Here is a 25197-nt window from a genome sequence, read left to right on the forward strand (position 1 = left end):
CGAACATTTATTCATCGAATCCATTAAGGAAAAAATTGTGGGAACAGCTGCCTTTGTGGTACCATATCCCTTGTTTATTTTAATTTTCCTTTATAGATTCATGCATCATGATTTAAAAAAAAAAATGTAACCCTCATGTTATCTCTTGATAGAAAGTTGTGACCTGTAATATAGTTGGTGAAGGTATTAGGAGATCTGTTTTCCAAAATGGTCTAAACCTTTTTTTCAAACAAATTTCAGGGCTGCTAATAACAGTGCTATTTTTCTAATCTTAAAATTAGGACATTAGACTGGGCTCAATAATTTTACAATTCTTCACCATGTCTCATAATGTTTCTCAGTTTTCTGAAATAGCCAATTTCCATGTATTTTCTTATAATTACTTAATTAAATATTATCCTTTCTCCTTTATAGCATTTTATTTAGGCTTTAAGTTTTCTTCTTTAATATTGATATTTTGTGATTTGATGAATATTTGTATGTTCACTTATTCATGTTCTTTTTGGTGTTCTAGACTTAAATAATTATTCTTTTGAATTTATTATTCTTATACATGAAGTATACAAATACATGTATGCCACCTTTTTCATTGTTATGTATATAATCCCTTTTAGGATACTTATGAGGTAAAACTGAACATAATATCTCAGATTCTGCTATACCATATTTTATAAAATGCAAGAAGCTATATGATTGGCTTTTAGGTTGAACTTTTTATGCCTAAATTTTCTAAACTTTAAAATAAATATTATCTTTCATTCTTTCTTACCAGAGTTTTTATGGGAATAAATAGTATATTTGAAAATTATTTTTATTATTTTATTCTCACAAGACTTGTGACTAGAAACCCTAGTTGCCAAAATAATGAGATAATATTTTAAAGCATTCAGTGAAACATAATATTTTACTTTGTTTTCCCAGAGTCTTCATATTTATTATAGATATTTTGCTAGGATTTTAATTCTTCTGGTGCAAGGAGAGAGGTTATTCATTTTTTCGTTACTAATTTATAGAGAAAAATTTTTAATAATAATATGTAAACCAAGTGTCTAGATTGCTGGTCAGAATTTGCTGACTTCTTTATCTCCATCTAGTAGCATTTATGTAATAAATATTTCTTGTTCTTACATTTACAGTATTTTGTCGACATCAATTTAACTTGCATTTTAGAGCTAACCACTGATATATAAAGCTAACAATGGTACTATGTTTCTTGATGTAATAGAGTGGGTATATTTCAAATTAGTTAATTTTTCAGTTCTGCATACACTTGTTTTACTAGTAACTATGCTATAAAAAACTACAGAATAACTTCAATCATTTGTTGAGCAATTCATCATTCATTCAATAAACCTGCATTGAGTACATTCATGAGCCGTGTGTTGTTTGGTGGGGCTTATGGTATACAGTTTGGAACAGGAGAACACTAGTTCTTATTCCCATGGGCACACATACTCTTGGAAAGACAATAAACAATAAAACCAAAGATTTGGTAGAGATATGTGCTTTTAAAAATAAAAAGTAATAAAGTAACAGGAGAATTATGAAAATAAAGAATAAAAATAAATAAAAATAATTTTAAAAAGTAACTGGGGGCAGAGAGCAACTTCACATTGTTTGGACAGAAAAGACATTTTCAAGGTAATATTTGTGTTATCTTGAAAGTTGAGGATCAATAATGAAAAATGTAGATGAAGAGTATTCCATGAAGTTGCAATAATAGTACAAAGACACAGTGGTAATTAGGTAGTTATGTTAAACAAGGAAAATAAGGACCATGTGGTCAGTAGAAGAAGAGAAACATGAAGTTGGACAGATGGGCAAGGAGTAAAGATCATCTAAAACCTTGAAGACCATAGAAATAAGTTTTATTCTAAGTAATTGAATGAAAAGTCATTGGATAGTTTCAAACAGTAGAATGACACAATCATATTTAGGTATATTGGTCAGGAATCTGTATTTATGCTCTTCATTCTCCTTAAAACCCTTGGATTATATATTACATTATGCAGTTTGTTGCTGTTAGAAATAGTTGACCTAAAAATGAGGTAATTCACAGGAAACCCAAAATTTAAAAGGCTGTCTTTCAGGAGAGTGTATTTTTTTGGCTGGCACAAGGAGTAATAGCATTAATAGAAACTTCTAGAAGCAATGTTTTATCATATATAGACAATCTAATAGTCAGAGGTGTTCAAAGATGGAAGAGGTCACTCATCATAGGAACAGGCTGGAAGATTGTTGATTGCTGGAGACGGGATTCAAGTGTTGATGGATAATTTCAAAGGCGAGCTTTTTAAAGTTTTTTTTTTTTGGTATAGTCAAAGAATTTTTATATAAATCCATAATGCTGATAATATTCACAATCTTTCTTTAGGCAAAGATTCAGTGAAAAATAAGAATGTAAAAGATTCTGAGTACCCCAATATCTAAGAGTCCGCAAAGTCTGTTTGTTTTAGTTATTAAATTTCAAAACCCTTGTGTGATGGGACCTATCAGGACTAGTGTATTATACCACTTATTTCTGATTGGAAAAAGACAGCATGGCTCTCAGAAAAGTGTGCATATCACATCTTAGATGCAGGAAATGAATGTGTGAGCCGAGGAAAGCCTTAGAGTTGGTTCTGGTTTACCTTCGTGTAGAGGCAGACCTCATCCCTTCCGGCTGAGAATCTATTCACTAGTCTCAAAACCCAATGGAGGCATGTGTTCCCAACTTTTAATGCAGTGCCTGGCATGAAGGAGACATGTCATAAATATTTCTTGAATTAAAATAATTAAATCTTTATTAAAACCATGTCAAATTTCTATGATTTTAAAGGGGATCTTCAATTTCAATTGGAAATTGAAATGAGAAAAATGCACTTTATATGTGATATCATTAAAATTGGCACCCTGAAACCTCTTCCTACTCCAAAGCTTACTTGTCTCACTGTAAATGGGTTTATTACCTGAGTACATGCACTCTCTGTACCTATTTGGAATCTTATAAGTATTCTAACAAGAATCTCCATATCATCAGACCACTATTCTTATCCAGAGTTTTACAGCCTGTAACCAAAATGCTGTTCTATAGTTAGAAAAAAAAAAAATTACTATTTGCTTGTAATGGCATGGTATCTTTGAAAGATAGTCACTTTTATTAGTAGCTTAAATTAATACAATTTATTTCTTCCAAGCAATATTTCATTTAAAACATTTTTCTCTTGGAAAAAAATTTGCAATTATAGTAGAATGCACAATTACTATATCCTTGACCAGGGCATCTTTAATTAGCAAAAAAAAAAAAAAAACCATAAACCAAAAAACAAAACTCTGTGTGTGTGTGTGTGTGTGTGTGTGTGTGTGTACACACACATTCAGTGTTCCCATTCCTATTCTTGGATTTCTTTCACATTCCTTTAAAAAAATAAGAAATCTCAGCAAGACAGATTTCAGACTTATTTGGGTTTCAAATGTAACCTGTACTTTTAAATTAAGCACTTTTTCTTACTAAAGGAAAATATAAATAGCTTTCACACTGTATTTATTCCCCATGTTGTTATCTATGTAACAAATGTATCTAACCTGAAATAAAATTTTGCCAGAGGGTATAAATGAATATTTGCTGAATGTGCAATTCTATTTCTATTCGAATGATGCAGGTAATGTGGCTTAATTTTTTTTTAATTAACATTCGAAAATTAAACTAAGTGTTTCACTATGGGGAAGGGGTACCCAAAGAATGGGCAAAGTGCCAGGTTGAGAGTCAGGGTTCAAGGTATGAATTCTGTTTTTTCTATTTAGTGGTGAAATGACATTGAGCAAATCATTTCCCTTGACTAAAGATTAGTTTTCTTATTTATGAAATAACAATTCCTACTTCAAAAAATTGTTTTGAAGATGCTATGAACTATCATGTGAGTCTTTTTATTTTTTAAACTGAGGCAACATTTAATTTCTGATTTTTTTCTTAATGACAAATCAGAAATAATGTACAATGTAAGGATCTTTTATTAACTTACAATCATGTTTTCATGTATGTTTGATGCCAAAGGGACTTTATAGACCATTACATTTATCTTCCTCTTCCTTAGCTTTTGAGAAAACTCAGCAATGAAAAGACTTTCCTAATGTCAAACAACAAGAACTAATGACAAAACTGTAGCCAGAATTTAGTTTTTTGAGATAAATTCTAAATGTCTGCAAAATACATTATTTTTGATCGGTGTCTGTATCTTAGAGCTAAGTATGTCATGCAGAACATAGGCTAAATATAGAAAAGATAATTTTATTAAACATTAACTAGGTCACCAGTACCTTCTCTGAAGTCATCATCGAAATCATGATTTTTCATGTTTCTACTGGCAAAGTTAAGTAGGGAAAGTTTCTGTGTTATATTATTCTTTTATGAATCTCAGTTCAGTAGTTACCCTAAACTGTAAATAAAGCCCATAAAAAAGTCCTAATTAGATAATATGGCAAATTTGAAGCCTTGTAGCATTCACGTTATGTTGACCCTTATGTCAGCAAGAAACAAGATATTCATCATGTATTCAATGCATATTTCTTGAGCTCCTAGTAGGCATAATAATAAACACGTACTGTGCTTTCTGTGTGGCTATTTTATGTGCTTTATATGTAATATCTCCTTTAAAGTTCACATCTACTCTATACATAGGTATAAATCAGCACAGTTTTGTTAATAAGGAAATCGAGACCCAGAGAACTTAAATATTTTGTTCACCTTTACAAGCATAGGAGGAGGCAGACTCCAAGATTAAAATTAAGGATTAAAATTCCACTCTAAAATTCAAGATTAAAATTCCACTCTAGAGTCTACTCTTAATGACTTGGTTATGCTACTAGATGTTAACAGGTCTGTGTTAGGAATTTCAGATAGAGCAGTGAATGATCTCAGCCTTCATCAAAATAGACAATAATATAAAACGTAAACAAGTGCAAAATGATTGTGTAGCCATAATTTTCAAGAAGAGAATAATCATAGTTTTCTAGTGTAGTAATGAATGGCTTCAAACAAGAGTAGTGGATAAAGCTTTCCTATTGACTTATGATATTGTAAATCAGCAATTTAATCCAAAACATGCAGAATAGTAACTACCATACTTGGAGGATAGAGGAGCATGGGTAGTTAAGTTTAGCTGGAACAATGATTCATAGACTTTGCTTTCTAAGTAAAGTTCTATGAACTATTATCAGTTTTATGTCTTAGCTTATAGTAAAGCTAAGCTGTGCTATTCTTTCAGGTAAAGCTGGAAGTAGAAGAAATCTGATTATAATAGTTTCGAATTCAAGCCTAAAACATTTGTTTTTGTCCTAAAAACAAAAGAAAGTCACAGCTAGTTGCAGGCAGATAGAACTAATTAAAGCAGTGATTTGAAAATATGGTTTTAATGGTGTGGCATGTATAAAGAAGAGAGGCCATGTGATCAACCAGAAGCTTTTGCAAAAATATGTGTGTGAAATAACAAAGATCATCAGTGAAAATCAAGAGGAAACATCAGATGTGAAAAGAATGAAAAGATAATAATCTCATTATTTTGTTTGTATAATTATAATTTCTTAGAATCTAGTAAGAGCATATTCTTATGCAGGTATTTCAACAAATTCATGTTAAAATTTTAGATTTTTTTCTGAACTAGTCTATAAGTCTACTTATTAAAAAATAGAAATGAGACAATAAATATACATGAGAGTTATGGGTGTGCATTTCCAGAAATCACTCTGAGGCATGTTAATGTTTTGAGTTAACACTGCTAATTTAAAGAATAATTACCCCTTCGTAATTCTTGTAACCAATGTCTATTTTGTCAATTTGTCAACGAATAAGGGAATAAGTTTCTCCTTTAAATATTTCAACTATCTTATATTCAAGATGCCTAAGAATTAAATTATATATTTGAATACAGTGTAACAACTTATAAAACGATAGCATATAACTCACCAAGAAATGAAATATACTTTATTTTCTTATTATCTAAGAGTTACCAAAAAAATAAATAAATAAAAAGTCAAAGTGTTAGTAATGCCTTTCATAGTTTGAATGTGGCAAGAGTTGTACTCATATAAAATATAAGTAATTGATAATTAAGCATCTGGAGATTAGATATGAAAATGATGATTTTATTAGCAATATCTACAATCTAACATTGTACTTTTTGGTTGAATGCTCTGCGTGCATGTTTTATTTTCAGTAAAATACATAAGAAAAAGAAAAAAATAGGGATGAATACTTAATGTTATTTAAATATAACCAAAGCTCTTTAATAAAACCAATTTATATTTTGCACAGGTATGACATCAAAGATGATTACACTCTGAGAATTAAGAAGGCCATGAGTACAGATGAAGGCACCTTTATGTGTATTGCGGAGAATCGGGTTGGAAAAGTGGAAGCTTCTGCGACCCTCACAGTTCGAGGTAAGAGACTTAAGATGTGAAATATAATTGAACTAGCAGACTAATATTTGGTTAAATTGGTGAGTGAACTCACAATCAAAATAATAGCTTACACTATTTTATTATTATATTAAAATGTCTAGATTTGGTGTCCCCTCTATTATTAATTGAAATTTTCTTTTTAATTTGAGTTCAAAGAGACGATCATTTGAAATTATTAATTTTTATTTAATAAATGTAGCTAACATGATTTAAAAATAAATCTTAAAATAGACAAGACTTACACTAATCTTTTATATTTCTATTGCTTTGAACTACTTACTGTTTTTAAATGTCACTAGTTTCAAAAGTATTTTCTGTCGACTAGTTTTTTCACTTTATACTAGTAGAGTACTGTTTTGAGATTTTTTAAATTTCAGTATTCAAAAAGAAATCTGGTGGGGAGAGGAGGGAACTAACACTGCTTCCAAAGGTGATACAAAGAGACTCTCACATCGAGAAAATCTTAGAGAGTGATTTGTGAAGTTCATTGGCCTTAAATAATTGAAATAGCCAGTGCTGCTCTTGTAATAACTTTCACTTTCTCAGTGTCATATATACTTTCTCAGTCATAGAATAATGTTCGTTTATAGACTCCCTGGAATTACTTATAAGTGAAAGAAAGCATTACTTAACCGCACAGTGAGATAGAATGAATTAACTGTCTTCCTGGTGGTACATGTTGATCCACGTGAGTAAATTATACAGCCCAAGCTAAGATGGACAACTACACACACTCTTGCCAAATAGACATTATCCATGGCATTGTTTACACTTAGAGAACTTCAAACAGAGACAGGCAAGTGCATCCCTTCTCAGTCTTTCAGTCTTTCTTCCACTACCTTAACTGGTGCCTCTTCCTCTCAGCCTTTCTGATAAGGAGGTTGGCTGCATGTTTTCATACAGGTCTCAGTTACATCTAACCTTTTTTAGTCATACTTCTTATCTTGGTGCAGCTTTGCTCCAAAAAGTTTTCATAAGATTGGGAAAAAATTTTGGAGGAGTTCGGATTGTTGAGAAATGTGTCAGGGATTCTCAGGTTGATCCTCCACCTAGTAAGGAAAATTATTTTTGTCAGATCTACGGTTTGGGCATCAAATTATAAAAACAACAAAAACAAAACTCATCTATGCCAGCTAACTATTAGGAGACCGTACGTACTCTAGATATTTGGAAAATATTAGTGATTTCCATACTTCCCAATCACTCCATTTCTAGTCCACCTAATTTACTTTTTATTTATTTTGGTGTGAACTGAGATACAAAACATATTTAGACAAAATTGACAGGCTAATAAAAACATTTTCTCTCCTCATCAGAGAATAGAACATAAAAACTATGATCATATACCAATAGAATATATGAATATATATGTATATACACATTACATATGATCAAAATATGAGCCCTTAAAAGCCTCTTTACTATATTTAACCAATCTTTCCTGTAGATGATTTTATATATTTTTATATATGTTTGTTTTTCACTAGTAGCCCTTTGCAAAAACAATTAACTTGACCAAATTTCCCCAAAGTTATTTTGTTGTTTATTTCTGAAGTGAATGGGAAAAAATAAACAAGTAATTAAGAAATGTTCCATTCAAAAAATATTTGCTGACTAAACAAATAGTGAGAAAATGTGAGAGTTGTTTATTTGTAAAAGCAGCAGGGTTTCTTTATACTTGAATGCTTGGGTGGATGAGACTTAAAGTGGTCTGTTTGCTTTAAGATCTTTCCCAGCTAATTGTCTTCATAATTTGTTGAAAGTTTCAAGTTTAACATTTCATTTAACAAAGGTTGCTTCTCATATATGGATGTTTTAAGATAACTAACAAAACTATTAGAAAGAGTTGTTTTTATTAGGAATTTTTTTTTTATTAGCAAACCTTAAATGGTCTCTTCCCTCATCTGTGTCCTATAGATGGAGTAGAGATTTTAATCTATGTGGTGTGTATTTATTATTTGTCTAAGATTGACACCATAAAAGAGGGTTATAGGGGAGAAAATCTCCATAATATAATAGAATGTGGAGTAAATTATTATTTAAAAATATTTTTTTATCATTAGAAAAAGCAGTTGGAATTTTTCATGCTAAGAGGTTAACAGGGAAAAGAAAACAGTATCTATGACATATTTTTTCTGTGGTCATTTTTCTATGCACATAAATGAAATGTTCAGCCCTTTCTTGGGTTGTTTTATTAGAACAAGGTCAACTGACCCAAGAGGCCACATCTATTTTCATTCATTTAATGCAGAGACACAGTTTAGTTTAATTTGCTGATTTTGAAAACATTCACCTGCTGTGTGTGTGTGTTTCCCCAGGAAGAAATGTTGCTATATAACAATGACAAGAGATTTTACTGTATTGTTTCTGCTAAAATTTTATCATGATATTCACTTTAGCCAATTGGGAAAAAAGAAAAGAAGTTTTATAGTTAAAATCTGAAATAGGTTTAGAGAGTTTTCTACTTCAATAATATGGTGAAAATAGACTATAAAATTAAATTTAATAAATAGCTCCTTTTGCTGACTTGACAAACATAAAATTAAAAAGAAAGACAACAAACCTCCTAGTATTTATATTCTAATCAAATAATTCATGATAGATAGAACTTTTTAAAATGACTCCGAAAGTAGTTAAAACAAACTTCATATTTGTAAACATAATTTTCCCTCATTTTTCAATTGTTCATATTGGCTTTGCATAAATTAAGACTTCATTGGAAAACCTATCTTGCTTTTAGGGCACTAAAACTTTAATTTTTTTTTTTGAAATTATTCTAGACAATGAAAGAGAAATATATTTCTTTCAAACATGATTTCTCAGCATGGTTTCTTTTTTCTCTCTCTTTAATATTGTGGATTTAAAATGTCTTTTATGCCTTTTTGTTTCTAAAAGAAACATTATGTTTAAGATTCAGCTTGGGGTGACACCTGAAAAATGCAAGTTAGAAAATGAAAGACAGTTATTTTTCTATTGGACATTGGCAAAACGAAGAGAAATCTTGTCACTTAGAATAAGGACTTTATGACGTTAGTCCATTGTTTTGCTCTTGTTTGTTATTTTTATCCCCTCCCACCACCAAAAGAAAGAAATTCTTGTGCAGTGGACACCTTATGCCTCTTCCTATACTTCCTTACTTCCTCTTGCTATAGTGAACCTACTATAGACTGTTCAGTACGCTAGGGTTTCACTAAGCTCAAATTTTCATACTGCTGCTATAATTACTTTATTCTTCTTTGAATTGTCTTAATCTATCCCTTTTAATTGTGAATAATATTATAAGGTCATGAATCTCATATAGAAGCAACTCCAGTACTATTTCAGTGATTGCACAAAGCTAGTATTATGATGTTTGTTGAGTGAATGAATGCCTGTAAATATGGTTTCAATGGCCATTTCTATTTCACCATGCCCAATGAGACATCACCCAGACAAAAGTACCCATAAGTTTTAGAGCCACATTTTATATGATTTAGAGCTTTATTCACTGGGATATGACAGACACACATTTGTTGAATAAATTTGTATTTTTAATGTAAGATTTAATACAAGCTCGAATGCTAGTAAATATATTCCTTCTTCATTTGAATAATGGAATCATGTGTTTTATATTTGCCCATTGCTTTTATTATAAAGTGGTTTACTTTCTAAATTGATTTGGCATTATTTTTTTAAAAGAAAGTATTATTAAGGCTGTGTGTGTGTTACAATTTCTGTGCATTAATAAAAGGGGCAGCCTACTACTACTGATTGTAGTGATTGAAAGTTGTGGTATAATAAAAAAATAATAATAATTTGTTGAAGCAGCAGTTTGAAAGCCATTCTCAGTGTGAACAAGAATCAACTTGTCAGTCATTGTTTCCTGCCCTCTGCCAAAATAAGAAAAAAGCTTAACGGTAGTTAGGGAGCTACTCAGTTTAAATCTCTAAGGATGTTCCAACCTATTTGTTATATTTTTATCCACCCTGTCCAGGGATGAAAAGTGATGTGATCTTAACTTATTACTGGCTGAAAAGCAGTGTCAGGGGCTTTTCTTCAGTCCTCATAATAGTTCTGACTAACCATGCTTAAAATCCAATTGCTATTTAAATCAGACAGTGAGTCCTTCTTTTATTGACATGACATTTGCTAGTCTGTGACTTGAATAGTTATATTCATCAGGTTCTTCGTGGTAGCATAAGGTTGTTTAACTCTAAAAAGACCTTTGAAATTATTACTAAGTGATGACGATAAGACTACATAAAATCTCTCAAATTGCTTATAGTTAATCCTAGGGCACAAAATAATTATTTTCTTAGAATTACATTTATAACTTTCAGTTTTATCAAACTTAGACATCCCGTTCATACTTGAATTATCAGACTAGAAATCACTCTACTGTCCATACTTAAATGTAACATTACACATCATGCATTCTGATAATTTTCTTTTCTTTCTTTTTTTAAATTTCTTTTTTATGTTCTCACCACACCATTGTAATGTCTACAGCTCGCCCTGTTGGTAAGTAGCCATCCTTCTATCCATTTAGCATGGCTTTGTACAATGCTTCATAACCCATGCATAGTAGAATTTGATGGAATAAAGTATATCTTGTCATTCATGTTAAAATATTACTTGAGGGATTGTCCGCTGTAAAAGTTGCTCCTAATCTTTTCATCCTTTTGGTAAACGATTTTGTATTTAGTGATGAACAGGTAACAATTTTCATCTAAAAGAATATAAAAATGATTAATATTATAAACTAACTTTTCTTAAGGATAAAAATAAAACACTTTCTTATTCTCTTATATGTATGAAATAATCAATTATTAATTGTACTTGATATTCAAAAATTAGTTCATATGAATTCAATTAAGAAGTTCTATTATTTATGCCCTTTTATTTTAAGGTGCTCGGAGTCCTTGCTTTTAAGGGCACTTTTAACTGCTATATACTTATTATCTGCATGCCTATTTGAACAAAATTTAGTAGAATGCTTCAAGTTATTATAAGTAGATGCTTACACTAAGAGGAAAAGGGAGGGATGGGCTGTGCTATTTGGCATGAAAAGTTTGTGGTTTTAATATATGTCATCCTTCATTTGGCTTTGTGAAATTGAAGTTATCAGCTTTTGCTTACAGTGATTTAAGTGGTAATTATTTATAAACATTTGGAAGAGAAATTATTTTCAAATTCATTGATTTAATAATCTCTCTGCATTTCTTAAAGCTTAGCTTAACCTACTAATAAATGTGTTTAAATAAAATGAATCTTGGCATTGCGTTATAAGTAAATGAATAGATGGATGCATAAATGGGTGGGTAAATGAATTAATTTAGTATACTACTTTAATATACCGATACACTTCAATAAATTATTAAATTAACATAGCCTTAAAAATTGTTCATCTGACTTCAAAAGCTTTCTTAATATACTGGCTTGACATTGTTGACCTTTGATGTATATTGGTCTCAACTCATAACATTTTTTTTCCTGTTGGTTGAAACATTAGCAAACTTTATCGTTATATAGTATATTTTTACATGGATAGAAAATATAGTAAGTAGAACTTTGGTTTCCCACTCTGAATTTTTGCTCTGATATTTCTAAGCGGTACTTCCCATGTCAGTTATTTAATATCCCTGATCCTCAGATGAATCGGAATAAACTGAAGAGAATAATAGAGAAAATAATACTGACTTAACAAAGCTGGTGTAGGAATGAATTTAGTTTAATATTGATCATTTATGTGAAAACATTTTGTATGCCAACATTGGTTAGCATATTCCTGGTTTCTGAGATTTTTTTTAACATCTTTATATTTTTGAAATAGAGTTATGGCTTACAATTAATTTGAACATAAATCTCAGGCTTTTTTTAAAAAAAAAACAAATATTACAATTGATGTTAGAAAATTGAGGAATATGTTGCAGTTTTTAAGCCTCATTTTTTGTATTTATAAGAATCCATATTAATGTGATAATTTTACATATCTGTGGCATGGCATCTAAAATTAAGAAGTGAATGGGAAAGAATGAGATAAAAAATTAATAATTTCCTTGTTAATTTGCAAATTAACAAGGAAAATCATATTTAAATTATAGATCTTTATATAAAAGAAACCTTCTGCCAATAAACCATGACCACTTGATTTATATGATTTCACAAATTCCCAGAACATAGAATAATATATTAATAATTTTCAATATATTTGACTCATAAATAAAAATTACATTGATTAGAAAATGTTATGCACACAGAGTATTGAGATACATTTGTCACTTACAAAGCATTTCAAAAGTTATTCCTTTTTTATTCTCATTTGTAATGATTTTTAAAATTCCCATTGGACTGGAACTAAAGAATAGGTTCTTGACACATTGTACTTTATTCTGAGAACATCTGTCATTTCATAAATCTATCTTGAATGATTTATGACAATGTTCAGAAATATGAAGAACTATACTTTAAGCTTGACAACTACTATTAATTTTGAAAACTGAATGTTAGATGTGCTTTTATTGGATCACCAAAAAAGAGAGTGATAATGAGGAATTAGCTTGTTTCTTCTTTGCATCAACTTTTTACATTAATTTTAATTCAGGAACTAAATAAAAATGTTTTCTTTTAATTATATATGTCAACTTTTATTGTAAGGTCAGAAGGTCCAAATCATAAATTAAATGTTGAAATAATAAAAGTAAAGCCATAAATTAAATGTTGAAATAATAGAAAACTATGTTAATATTAATATTTGTTAGTGGACTAAAATATTAGTTTTTCAACTTTGCAACTCTTACCAATAGCCTTAAGATTCTTCTACAAATTAAAAGCCACAGAGAGGTGAGAATATTCAGGTTTTAATTTCAGAATAAATTAGCTGAAGATATATGTACCAAGTATATAAAATTTAGAGAAAATTCAGGCTGTAATTCCTGTGTAATGCTTTCAAATGAAAATAGAAATATATGCAGATTCTGGAATGTTTGTAGATTCAGAAACCAATCACTACATTACATACCAGATAAAATTTGATAGTCTGTATGGAAAGTCCATTTAGACATCATTATAAACTCCCAAATCGGGAGTTTTTGTCCAAATGGATAACTCCTATGAGCTGCATTTGAGTTAAGAAATTGCCAATTCTATGCAATTTACAGCTGAAATAAACACCTTCTGGTCTGTACTTTTTAAAGTATAAGAATAACTTTTGATTCAGAAAACACTCTGTGTGGAAAATTTTACTGAAAGCAGACAATCGCAGACTTGTCAATGAAGGAAAGTATCCAGATATCACTTACTCATCTTCAATGTCATCGTCATTTCAAAAAGAGCCCCTTAAGCCAAATTCCTTATTTGCTGGTTACCACAAAATCTAGACAAATGCTATTTTGATAATTAGAAATCTGCCAGCCTTTCCTGTGGTTTTGCCTTTTTTACTGTTCCAAAGTCAGTTTTTATATGAAAAGCAAAAGTACATCCCAGGACATAGTTAACTATGAATGCTAAAATATTCATTTGTTTATTTGGAAAACTCTTCTGATGAGGGAACTGACAGAAGAAAAGGATCTAAATAGGGACAAATATCTTGCTTCCTATACCCATCTGTCTTATTTTCAATTGGAAGTCTTTCCTAAGCTTAAAAATAAAAAAGAACATCTATTTTGGACACGGACAACACATTTTTTCCTAGCAGCAACTCAAAACATGATGAGTAATTTGGAAAGAACTATCAAGTCTACCAGCTGCCTTGCTTGTGGAGCTGAGCCCTGCTCAGTTTTATATCTTGTATACCGTATGCTAGATGCTGATTGCCTCCAGTATGGAAACCAAAAGCTGAGTATATCAGGTGATACTTGTTTAAAATATCAAAAACAAACTGAAAATATACAACTTTATGGAAACTTGTATTTCTTAATTTAGTGACTCAAAAGTATATTTTCTTTTGATTGAAGAATGTAATTGACCACACAAAGTTTATTAGTATTGAGAAATATATATGTTTTTGGCAAAATTTCCATCTTTTATGACTATTATTTAAAGAAGCAGCCACTCTTCTAAATAGAAATCTGTAGGAACATATTTTTTTTCAATCTTTTAACAGCTTAAACATAAAAATTAAATATATTCTCATTTTATAAAATTCTGTTTTGAAATGAACTAGAGTTTTGTTACAACATTCTCTAAAGCATTTTATTGAGGCCACTAAGAAGTTCAATAAAAAAGTGATTAAAAATTAATTAAGGGCAAATTATAAAGCAAACATTACTTAGAGCAATGCAACTGATATTTTCAACACCACCACTCTTCATTCCATCTTGAAATGTGAAAACCTGTGTATTTTCCAGTTTTTTGTTTTCATTTTTTAATCAGAAAATATGTGGGTATTATGTATGAACTCTTTCACGTCAAGATCCACTTTTCTGAAAAAGGCATCCTGAACATGTCTTAGAAGGAAACCCATACTTTTACTCCCTGCAGCATTTCTTCTTTGGACAAGCTGTTATCCTATGACCTGAGGTGATCATCTCCCTCCTATGAGTGCTTAATGTTTCCTGCACCTGGCACTAATTAGCTACTTTATGTAGAGTCTCATGTAATTATTATTACACATCATGTTTTTCATTGCTCCATATGTTTTGATTAAGTAGAAGGTAAAAAATGCATTCTGCTTTGTCTTGTATATTTCAACAGTTTCCATACTGTGAAACTCTTAAAATATCTGAATGTTAATTTTGTAATTGAGAAACATGTACTAGTTATTTTTCATGATTGGATGATTTTAGTTACTTACTAGATTCTCTTGAAAGTGGCTTATGTGTTTGACAGTGTCCATTCATTGACTCTAAATTGGAGAATAAGGTATAAAATTACTAAGTCATACTTTCTATTTCTCAACACATTGGAGAAAAGGTGCTATTGGCTTGGTATTGAGTGGTGGAGTAGTGAAGTCTGAGCCTTCTAAATAATGTTATCCTTGGCTGGGTTGCCCTTTTACTATAGGAATACCAGTGTATTCCCTTCTTCCATAACTTTGCTGAGTTATAGCTTGGTCTTGATCACCCTCCATCTAATATTCCTAGGACACATTAAACCTCTTAAACTTTTATATTTTTGGTTAAATTTACACTATTTTAAGAAGATTTTCTTCTATTTTATCTCTGAATAGTCTTTTCTATCTCACTTCTTTTCTTCGAAAACATGACTTACGTTGGCTTTCCTTTGCCTCAATTTTATATTTGTTAACTTCTCTATAATAATTTTGAAATCATAATTTTATTTTATAATGTATGATTTTCCCATGCTGATGTATCACCTTCCTAACTTTTTCAATGGCAACTATTATTTTCTTGTTTCTAAATAAGATTTTGTTTCTTTAATTTCATCTTATCCTTTGTTCATTTCCTTACTAGGCTTGACTACATTTTTCCTCTCCACTTGTCTTCAGCCCCATTATCCTTTTTTTTTTAAATTATTATTATTTTTTTTTTTAGAGAGGCCATGTTGTATATAATTTCATTTAGATTAGGGACAACTATTTATTCTAAAGTATTTCTGTGTTTCCTTTGGTAATTCTTAGAAGATATGGAATATTTTCCTGGAGGCCACCTTAAAAAGCTTATGGTAACTTGGCTTTTTCTTTCCTTAAATACCTTCTCCCCTGACTTCTGAATTTTAGCTGATTATCTACAAAGTCATGTCTTATATTCCCCAAGTCTCTCTAGGCTGTAGATCTCCTTTTTCCCCTCAAAGGATCATGGAATGGGCTCTCACAATGTTGACAGATAGTGTCTGTGACATTGGTATCGATAGAGGATCATGTATTGTGATTAGTGGGTGTTCACAATGCTTTCTTGTTTTCTTCCAGCCTTCACTATATTCGGAAAGCTACTTCACAATTTAGAGGATTGGTGCTATAGTAGTTTCCCATATTATTTATTCATTTCTTTTGTTGTATTTACAGAAAAAAGTAGAGCAGTAAGCCTTTACTCCATTATCTTAACCTAAATATCATAAACCTTACTCACTAGTTTTAGAGTCTATTCAAATAAGAATAAATATTAATCATATCAACTTAGTATTTAAAATTAAAGTACTATAAATATTAATATCAGAATAATGTAAATTCTCTGGCCCAAACAGTATTATGCGATTAGTATTAAGAGATTTCCCTATTTCTAAAAAGAAATAGCATTAAAATTTTAGTCATACCTTCTAAGAAAGTCAAAATTTTTATTTTTGGAGTTATAGTAATTTGTAGACAGAAAGAGATATCACGATATTTGTATATATCAGATATTTGATATGTGCATTATAATATGTATTTTATAGTATGTATATCAGTATAATGTATACGAACACATAGTAATGTATATATTTATATATTACACATACATATTATGTACACATGATCTGAATATATATTATGTATATGTAATCTGTATATATTCTGTATATAATGTATATATATACAGTTATATGCTATAAAATATATATTATGATATATATTATACATATATGCATATTTGAATCACTGTACTGCTTATTTAAATATATTATCATTCAAGATAATAGTAGATAATTAGATTCATTAAAAAAGGTAACTACCAAACTAAATTAATTTTTGACTTAAAATACCTCTGAATGCCTTTTTAAATCTCTCTCACGGCAAACATTGTTTCCCAGATTTATTGGGTATATTATTTTCATCTTCCCTACAAAACTATTAGCTCTTTGTCAGTAAATTCATTGTTGTAGTTATCTTTCTGCTGCCTCTAGGTCTAGCATAACACTTACATGTGGTAGGAGCACATCAAATGTTAGTGCAGTTAATTGATACACAAATATGCATACATAGGTAATACTTGCCTGAAAAATGTTTATGCAAGCAGCTTTAAATAGTGCTATAAAAAGATTAAGCAACATTAATGGTAACAGGCCAATCACATAGTCCCCATTCTGCTAGTAAGAGATAAAATACAACAAAAAGAAGGCACTAATGAGTTAGGATGGTGCCTTACTAAGCGTGTAATTAATGTTATTAAGAAACATTGCAGTTGCATATTAAAATTCCGTTAACTAAGCAGCCCTTCAGTATCAGTATATTTGTCCCTTAGTTGCAAGTTTTTTTTTTCTTTTTCTTTTTTTTCTGATTGGCATCCTCATGCAATTTTTCTCTTAAAAATGAAATAATGGGATGTGATCAGCCTTCGTGGTTTCGCTGGAGTGCTGACATGACAGTTCTGGCAAGTTGACAGGGTAAGTGAGTGGAAATGGATGTCTTGTCTCACCGTTTACTTGAAGAGCCATTTTTAAGCTATAGTTTTTCCATTCTCACCCTCACACTTACATCTCCTTCTACCGCGATATCAGGATTCTAGTTTTCTCAATTTAGGATTGGGAGAGAAGTTTTTCTTTTTACCACTCATTGAACTATTCTCCTTCTGCTGGTGAAAAATGAGATTTTTAAAAAGAATAATATAAATATTGTTTTATTTAATAATTTATTAGATTTTAAGTTAGTATTTTTCTTGAGAACAGTTCCTTAAAGAAAACACAATTTTACAATTTCATTATTTTAATAAATTATATGTATATTTTGTATTAAATATAATTGTAAATTACATTTTTTGTATTATTATTATAGTATTTTAGTCCGGAAAGCAAGTAGAATAGCAAAGCTACTATTAATAAAGGACAGAGTAGTATGGAAAAAATATGATTTGTAATTTAGAATTTGTTTAAATTTTGACAGATTTTCTAAGGCTTTCTCAACTTATGCCTTCTGTAGAATTCAAAAGTTCTGTAAAATTTGCATATTGACAAACAGGTTTCCTATAGTTACATGATTTCCTATATTTACCTGTAATTTAACTGAAATCTATTTTGGTAATCTGAATATAATAAAATTTAAAATTATCTGTATACATATCCAACTTAATTACTTTATATGTTAACTATTACATTTATTGCAATGTAGAAATATTTAATACCATTAGAAGATTTAATTGGAATTTCTACAGTGAGTAAAGACCATTTACATGGAAATAAATGGTTTCACTAACATAATCCTTCCATTAAGAACCACACTGACTTGGACTGCCAAAGTGTCAGTAAAGCCAGGGGAGGGTAATGGTGCATCTGTGCAGTCTGGAAAACTCATATCTCTAACATAATTCATATATTTTTCCTTCTGTGAGTAACAACCTCCCGTGTCTCCTTTCTTACGTCAAATCAATCTCTCGCCTTCTCTTTTTCTCTCAATCTTTTCCCCAATTGTTGGAGACAAATTGAGTCAAGTTACTCTCATAATGGTGGGACACCCTGTATTACAACACTTATCATGTTCATCCTGTTGTATCATGCTTTATTGTTTTCTTGTGAGTTTCCTCTGGCAATGAGTTCCAGAAGACAGAGATATTGGTACCGTAGAAACTAGACACAAAATAAAACCAGTATATTTTTGCTTAAAATAGTTGAATAGTATTATGAGTTAAAGTGCCAACCAATGTCTGAATTCATATCTAGCACAAATTTATCACCATGATGTTTTCCAGGAATGTATCAATTGAAAAAAAGTTAAAGCCAAGTACAAAAGGGTTATGTGTGTATAGGTGTTTACTGTAACAGTGTTTTTATATGCTTCCTATGAGATCCAAAAATTCAAGATATTTTGAACCAAATGAGTTTATTCTTTTCAAAGGCATTCTGTACACTCTAGATAATAGCAGAATCATTTCTTTTTGACATTTAGAATGTTCCTTTATAAAGAGGAACATATTATATTTGACTATAAATTTTAAAAAGTGGTTTTAACCACTATCACAAAATACATGCACACTTTTGTGTGTGTGTGTGTCACACTTACCATCGAAACTCTGCACTTTTGACCTCCTCCTTGGAATTGCTTTCACAGTTACTGTACATGCCAATTTAGAAGGTCACATGCTTTATAGCCACACTGTGTAACACAGTTGACTAACTTCATGGCTTACTTTGGTCATCAGATTTTGAATAACCATGAGTTACTTTTAATGTAGATATTATATAAACCCTCAAAATTAGTCTCTCTATGATTAATAAATTTCATAAGAATGGTTCAAAAATGTAGAATGCTAGCTGCATTGTTGCAATGCATCTCTACTCTTATAAGAATTGAGTGCAATTTGTATATGCGAAGCCTCTCATTGGTAGAGGGTAGAATGAAAAGTCTAAATAGATGACGAATCTAAGGATTGTGATTCACTGTACTCATTCTTTTTTCTTAGACCACTTACTTTCCTTTCCCTATTTATGAAAGCTGTTAACCATTAGGTACTTTTATTTTTTCATTTAGACATTGAAAAAGCAATTATTGTTGAGAGAAAATGTATCAATATAGATTTTTATCATGGAATAAGAATTTTAAATAATAGCTGAAAGTAAGGTTCTGGCTGATAAAGAAAACATATCACTCATCTAGAGGAGTATTGCTATAGACTCAGTAAGAAAATGATTAATTGAAAAGGTAGCTAATTTAGCAATTCCATCATTTATGTTCCTTGAAAACAGTGACAAATGAATAAAGCGTGATTAAATTGGCGTTTTAAAAATGATCATTTTAAATTCTATATTCCTAAATTAAATTTTCCAATGTAAATGCATTGCTTCTTCTGAGATGAATTATGTGTTAATAATCTTCAAATCAAATATTTTATGACATTATGCATTTCCAATATTATTAATAGGAATTCTTTTGAAATCAAGTGAAGTGTTAAATAGTAAAAATTAAATAGAATTAAATAAGTTGAAGAAACAATTATTTATCAATTAGAAGCCAACCTATTGGGATTATATTCTTAGTAAACATCTCTTACTCTGGCTCTTTATTGCATTTTAATGAAGTGACTTCCTGTGATCTGTTTCTTTTTGGTGGAATAAGCCTATTAACCAATTTTTTGTAGGACTTTCTGGAATTGGTTGTTACACAATGACTTTATTTTTATATACTGTTTTTGTCACCCTTGGTTGGTGACTACACATTTATAGTCTCTGGGTCATTAATTTTCAATTTGGATTAGAGGAAATCCTCTACAGAGGGCTATATCAGAATCAGTTAGAAGATTTTTTTAAACAACATGTTTTCTTTGACATCCCTCCACCCGAATTTCTACAATAGTGAGTCACTGTCACTGGTATGACTGTGTCATATCCTTCCAGTGTAATGAGATGAAATAACTTGAGTATTTGCTTTAGATCAAGAGGTTTTTGTTTTGTTTTGTTTTGTTTTGTTTTGTTTTAACTTCCTAGTCCAAGCCATTCATTTAGTGTTCACTACTTAGAGCTTTTCCAGGCCAAAAGAAGATACCATTTCAACATCCCATACCAGTAAGAGCTCGTTGCTTGAATTGAGGAAATAAGATCTATAGACAGGGGGAAAAATAGAGAAATAGGCAAGTACCTTTCAATAAAAAGAACACAAGAAAAGTATGAGATTTTGAGTGTGCTCAGGTTAATTGTTGTAGAAGGATAATATCAAAACGGGTTAACAGCAAGACTTACAAGAAAATATATAGCTGAGCATTTGAAAGTATACTGGCCAGTAGACTAGAGCTAATTAGGGGAACTAGTGACTGCCAGGGTAATAAAATCTTGAGTCAGTTGATAGAAGCCAAAATGCTGCACTGAAGAGAATAATTTGCAAGCACTGCAACAATAAACAATAGAAAAGGGATTGCAGGCTTTGAATGAAAAATTACTTGAATGAAGTATACTTAAGAAAGTTTGTACTTATATTGTAGGTAGTATAGAAAGAGCAAAATCATAGGTTTATGCTATACTTTAATAATAAAAGCAACTATTCAGGAAAAATATAAAGGTATGATTTTAATAATATTATATCATATTTATAAATATCATACCATATAATTTTTTTACCATTCTTTTTGAAACTAGACACAACAAATTCTCAGTAAGAGCATTGTTTGAAGTGAACCAAATTAATATAGCTCAGTGCTAAGAAGTCCAATTATGGCATCAGATGAAACTGGAGTCAAACCTGTTTTCCAATCTATTGCTTTAATCTTTAAAAACCCTGTGTACCCTTTATAAAAATACTTAGTTTACTGGTCTTCACATCAGAATGGTAGTAGTTAAGACATAGAGCTATTTAAATATTAAATAAGATAATTCCTGTGGATGATTTGACACACTTCTGGATACTTAATAAGCACTCAATTAATGTTCATTACTGTTGTGTTAAGCAGTTTGTGGCTCAGCAAATCTTTCACACAGCAAATGATGCAAGAGTGTATTTTATAAATCTGCTTATAGAATATATTAAAATTGAAAATATTAAATAGCAAAAGAAGTTATTTTCTACTTGAGTTTTAAGATACAAAGTTCAAAATGTGTATTATTACAGAATAATAAGCTTATTCACTAAAGCACACAATTTTACCCAAAGAAAGAGAGCTTCTGAGTGTGCCTATAACCACTGTCATACATTAATGTATGCAGCTGCTGCGTGACTATCTCCATGTTCATGCCTGCCATGGAAAGTCATATTCTCCTGTAAAGAACAATTCTGAACATGATGTGATTAACCTTTAAGGTCCCCCATTTCCTCATCTCCAAGCCCACCTCATGCATGGCCTATGCTTTCTACCCATGTTCAGCCATCCGATTTCCATATCCCCCACTCACTCTCACCAGCAGGCATTAGCATAACAGAGCTATAGCATGACTTTGATTGAAGCCAGCTTAGGCTGAATGCAGTATCAAAGCATAATTTAGCAGAAATCAAATCTAATTTAATGTGCAGTGTATTTAAATTCTCAAAAACAGTTTCAAGAGAACAGTAGCAGACTTCTAATTTTAATTGACCTTTTATATTTGAGTTTACTTCTCTGTAAATTTTACAACATACTTTTCTTATAGAGCTATTGTTTTTAATGTGTAAGTGTTGATTGAACACTGAATTGTGCCACTCTGTCTTCTTCATCTCATTTCTTATTATAGCTGCAGCAATAAGACATAATCACTTAACAGATTAAGCAAGTAGGTTATTACATCATAGTTACAAAAGATTTGTCTAAAGTTTTTGGGTTTATAGAGGATAGGAATATGTATTTTATAGGCTTTCGTCTTAGAAATGTATGAGAATTGCCATTTCTATAACTAGCATGTTCTTCTGGAGTTTATAACTCAACATCTTTAATTTACATTGGGTTTAAATGTGTGTTTTAAATTGTCATCTTAGGACCTAATTATGTTTTTTTTAAATTTAATGAAATCTATCATAGAAAAATTCATTTTATGTGTAACACCCTTTTTGCTGTTGTGCTGTGTTGATAAAACGCCACTTCTCTGCCTACTCTCTCCCATTGGTGACATCAGCTAAGTATAGTCTTTTCAAACCATTTTCACTGCCACATGGAAGAAATACAGGAATTGTGAAGTGTTCTCAGAATTATTGATGCGATTTTTCATTTTAAAACCTCAAAAATAAATTCTTTCAGCTGATATCCCTTCATGACAGATTGCAATATAGATCTTGGGTAGAAAGAATCTCCAGAAGTAAAGGTGATGGATGCAGTTTGTGGTTCAACTTCAGGCGACAATAAGAAAGGATGGGCATTTTCAGAGATTTGAATATTTTTGAAATCTGTGTTGTTACATATTTTAATATCTCTTATTAATTTTAAAAGTGATATGGTAATTCCAGTTCCAGGGAGATTAGTGTGCCTTCAGTTCAGGTAACAAGAAACTATTTGGTACATTAGAAATACAGTGTATTTATAATTTGTAATAACAATACAATATAAATAAAACATCATATGAAAAGGTATTTTGTAGCATGACTAAAGCAAATAGTGATAGCATTTTGTCAGAGGACTTTAAAATTTTGGTATCAGGTAAAAACTTAAAAAATTATGATTTACTGCTCTTTTTAGATTATATCATTAATGGTAATCATTACATTATAATATTGCAAAATTCCTTTGTCCTTTAAGAGTTCTGAAGAAATGTTCTCTTTAGATGCTACTATGAATAGCAATTCTCAACTGAATTTTTCTTCCCACTCTGCTAAAGTTTTTCAGCCATTTCTCCTTTAGAAAGAACAAATCTCATTATATCTTTCTTGCATAAATACTTTTGAACAGATCCATACACTTTTCAGGCAAAATTTAAGCTACTTTTACATAAATTATTTGGTTTTACTCCTGTCGCTTCTTCATCTCTTGTTTTATTCTTAAAATTATTATACTCCCCTAACATATCCAGTTCCAAAGGCCTTATGTCTGTTTCTCTCTGTCTCATGTGATCTTACTCCTCTTCATCTACTCAATTCCTACTTGTGCATCAAAATGCAACTCAAGTATGGCCATCTCCTGCCATCTGTCCTCTTCTTTCTTCATCCCTAATTTAGTTTACTGCTCTTCAACGCTTTCTTCCTCAATGCTCTCTGCATTCTTTTTTATAATAGAAATCATACTCTACTGTATTTATTTATATTTGTTTATTTACTCCAAAGTCTCATAGGGCAGAGCAATTTTTTATTTGGCTTTCTATCCCCTATATCAAACAGAATGTCAATCAATACATTTTGAATGAATAAACAGATGAAACATTTTTTTTTTTTTTTACACAAAAGTGGATGAAATGATGTGGTATTTGTCAGTAATTATTTTGGGGGCATATTTTAGCAGCTGTGTTAAAATTGTGGGATCTGGGTTCCAAAAGCGCTTTGCAAAATCACTCATCTACCATGAAGTTTTTGAAAACTTGAAGAATCAAATTCAAGGAAGTTATGTGAGAAAATTTGAATTGTTTCTGGTCCGAAGTAGTTCAAATAAGTTGACTATGTGACTTTTATCAAAGACTGTTAACTAAGTTTGACTGAATTGACTTTTTTTTTTTCGATAATGAGATGAAAACTGTATTATTCCATAATTCTTGCTTAATTAGTGTCCATATTGGCACTAAATTTCTCTTTCATAGGGTTACTAAGAAGTAAAGTACTATATATTGAATTTTAACTTCTTAATAAATATAATTTTTCTCACATTTGGTTTCACATCTGTATTGAAAAATGGGCACTACTGTGCTTTCAGATTTGTTCCAAAAGTAATTTCGTAACATTGATTTAAACTATCATTTTTATTAAAAACATGGAACCAAAAAAAGAAAAAAATCAATGTATCTGCTGATTCAGTGGAATTGTGTAGAAATAACAAGATTGTAAAAAGCAAGTAATCTCCTGAAAATGCAAGGCAACGTAAACCACATTCTGTTCAAAAAGATCCGTAAATCTCAGTTTTCCATCTTGTTAAACTGAGTCTTCTGTTATCTATAGTTACAGAAGACAATTTTACTTAGTAGATTTATTCCTTCTGTCCCTGGGGTATGTGTTGAATGTGTTGAATTAGGAAGCAGTATAATGAAACACCAAGAAATAAGTCACTACAAATCTCAGTGAAGTTTTTTTTAAATGCTGCTGCTGTTTCTTGTAAGATTGAGTAATTGGCTGTATGTTTGAGGCTTCCCTACATTTATTTTATTCTTGGACCTGCACTCATGTGCTCCTGAAGGACTGAAAGAATTCTGCGTAAAGGCCTTTACTGAATGTTGCTTGTTGTTAAACTTCTTTTAGGATTGTTACCATGTATACCAAGTTATAAAAGTAAAAGTTGATTTTAAAGTTTTTCTTGGTCTTACATTTGCTAGCATGAGCAACAAGTTAAAGTGGAAAAAAGATGATTAGAAAAAGCCATGGAATAAACATGTTGTTTTTTCTTC

At 30.5% G+C, this 25197-nt stretch overlaps 1 protein-coding gene across 4 annotated transcripts in view; it reads left to right on the forward strand.

Annotated features, from left to right (window-relative positions):
- ROBO2 (roundabout guidance receptor 2) overlaps nt 1-25197 on the forward strand; it is a 547754-nt gene that overhangs the window by 417897 nt on the left and 104660 nt on the right. For all 4 annotated transcript variants that reach the window (XM_039855108.1, XM_039855109.1, XM_039855110.1 and 1 more), the window contains exons 6-7: nt 6290-6417; nt 10927-10938. In XM_039855108.1, the coding sequence (XP_039711042.1) occupies nt 6290-6417; nt 10927-10938 (140 nt within the window). The remainder of the gene's footprint in view (nt 1-6289; nt 6418-10926; nt 10939-25197) is intronic.

Source organism: Pteropus medius, unplaced genomic scaffold (assembly GCF_902729225.1).
Source record: "Pteropus medius unplaced genomic scaffold, Ma_sr-lr_union100, whole genome shotgun sequence".
Lineage (NCBI taxonomy): Eukaryota > Metazoa > Chordata > Mammalia > Chiroptera > Pteropodidae > Pteropus > Pteropus medius.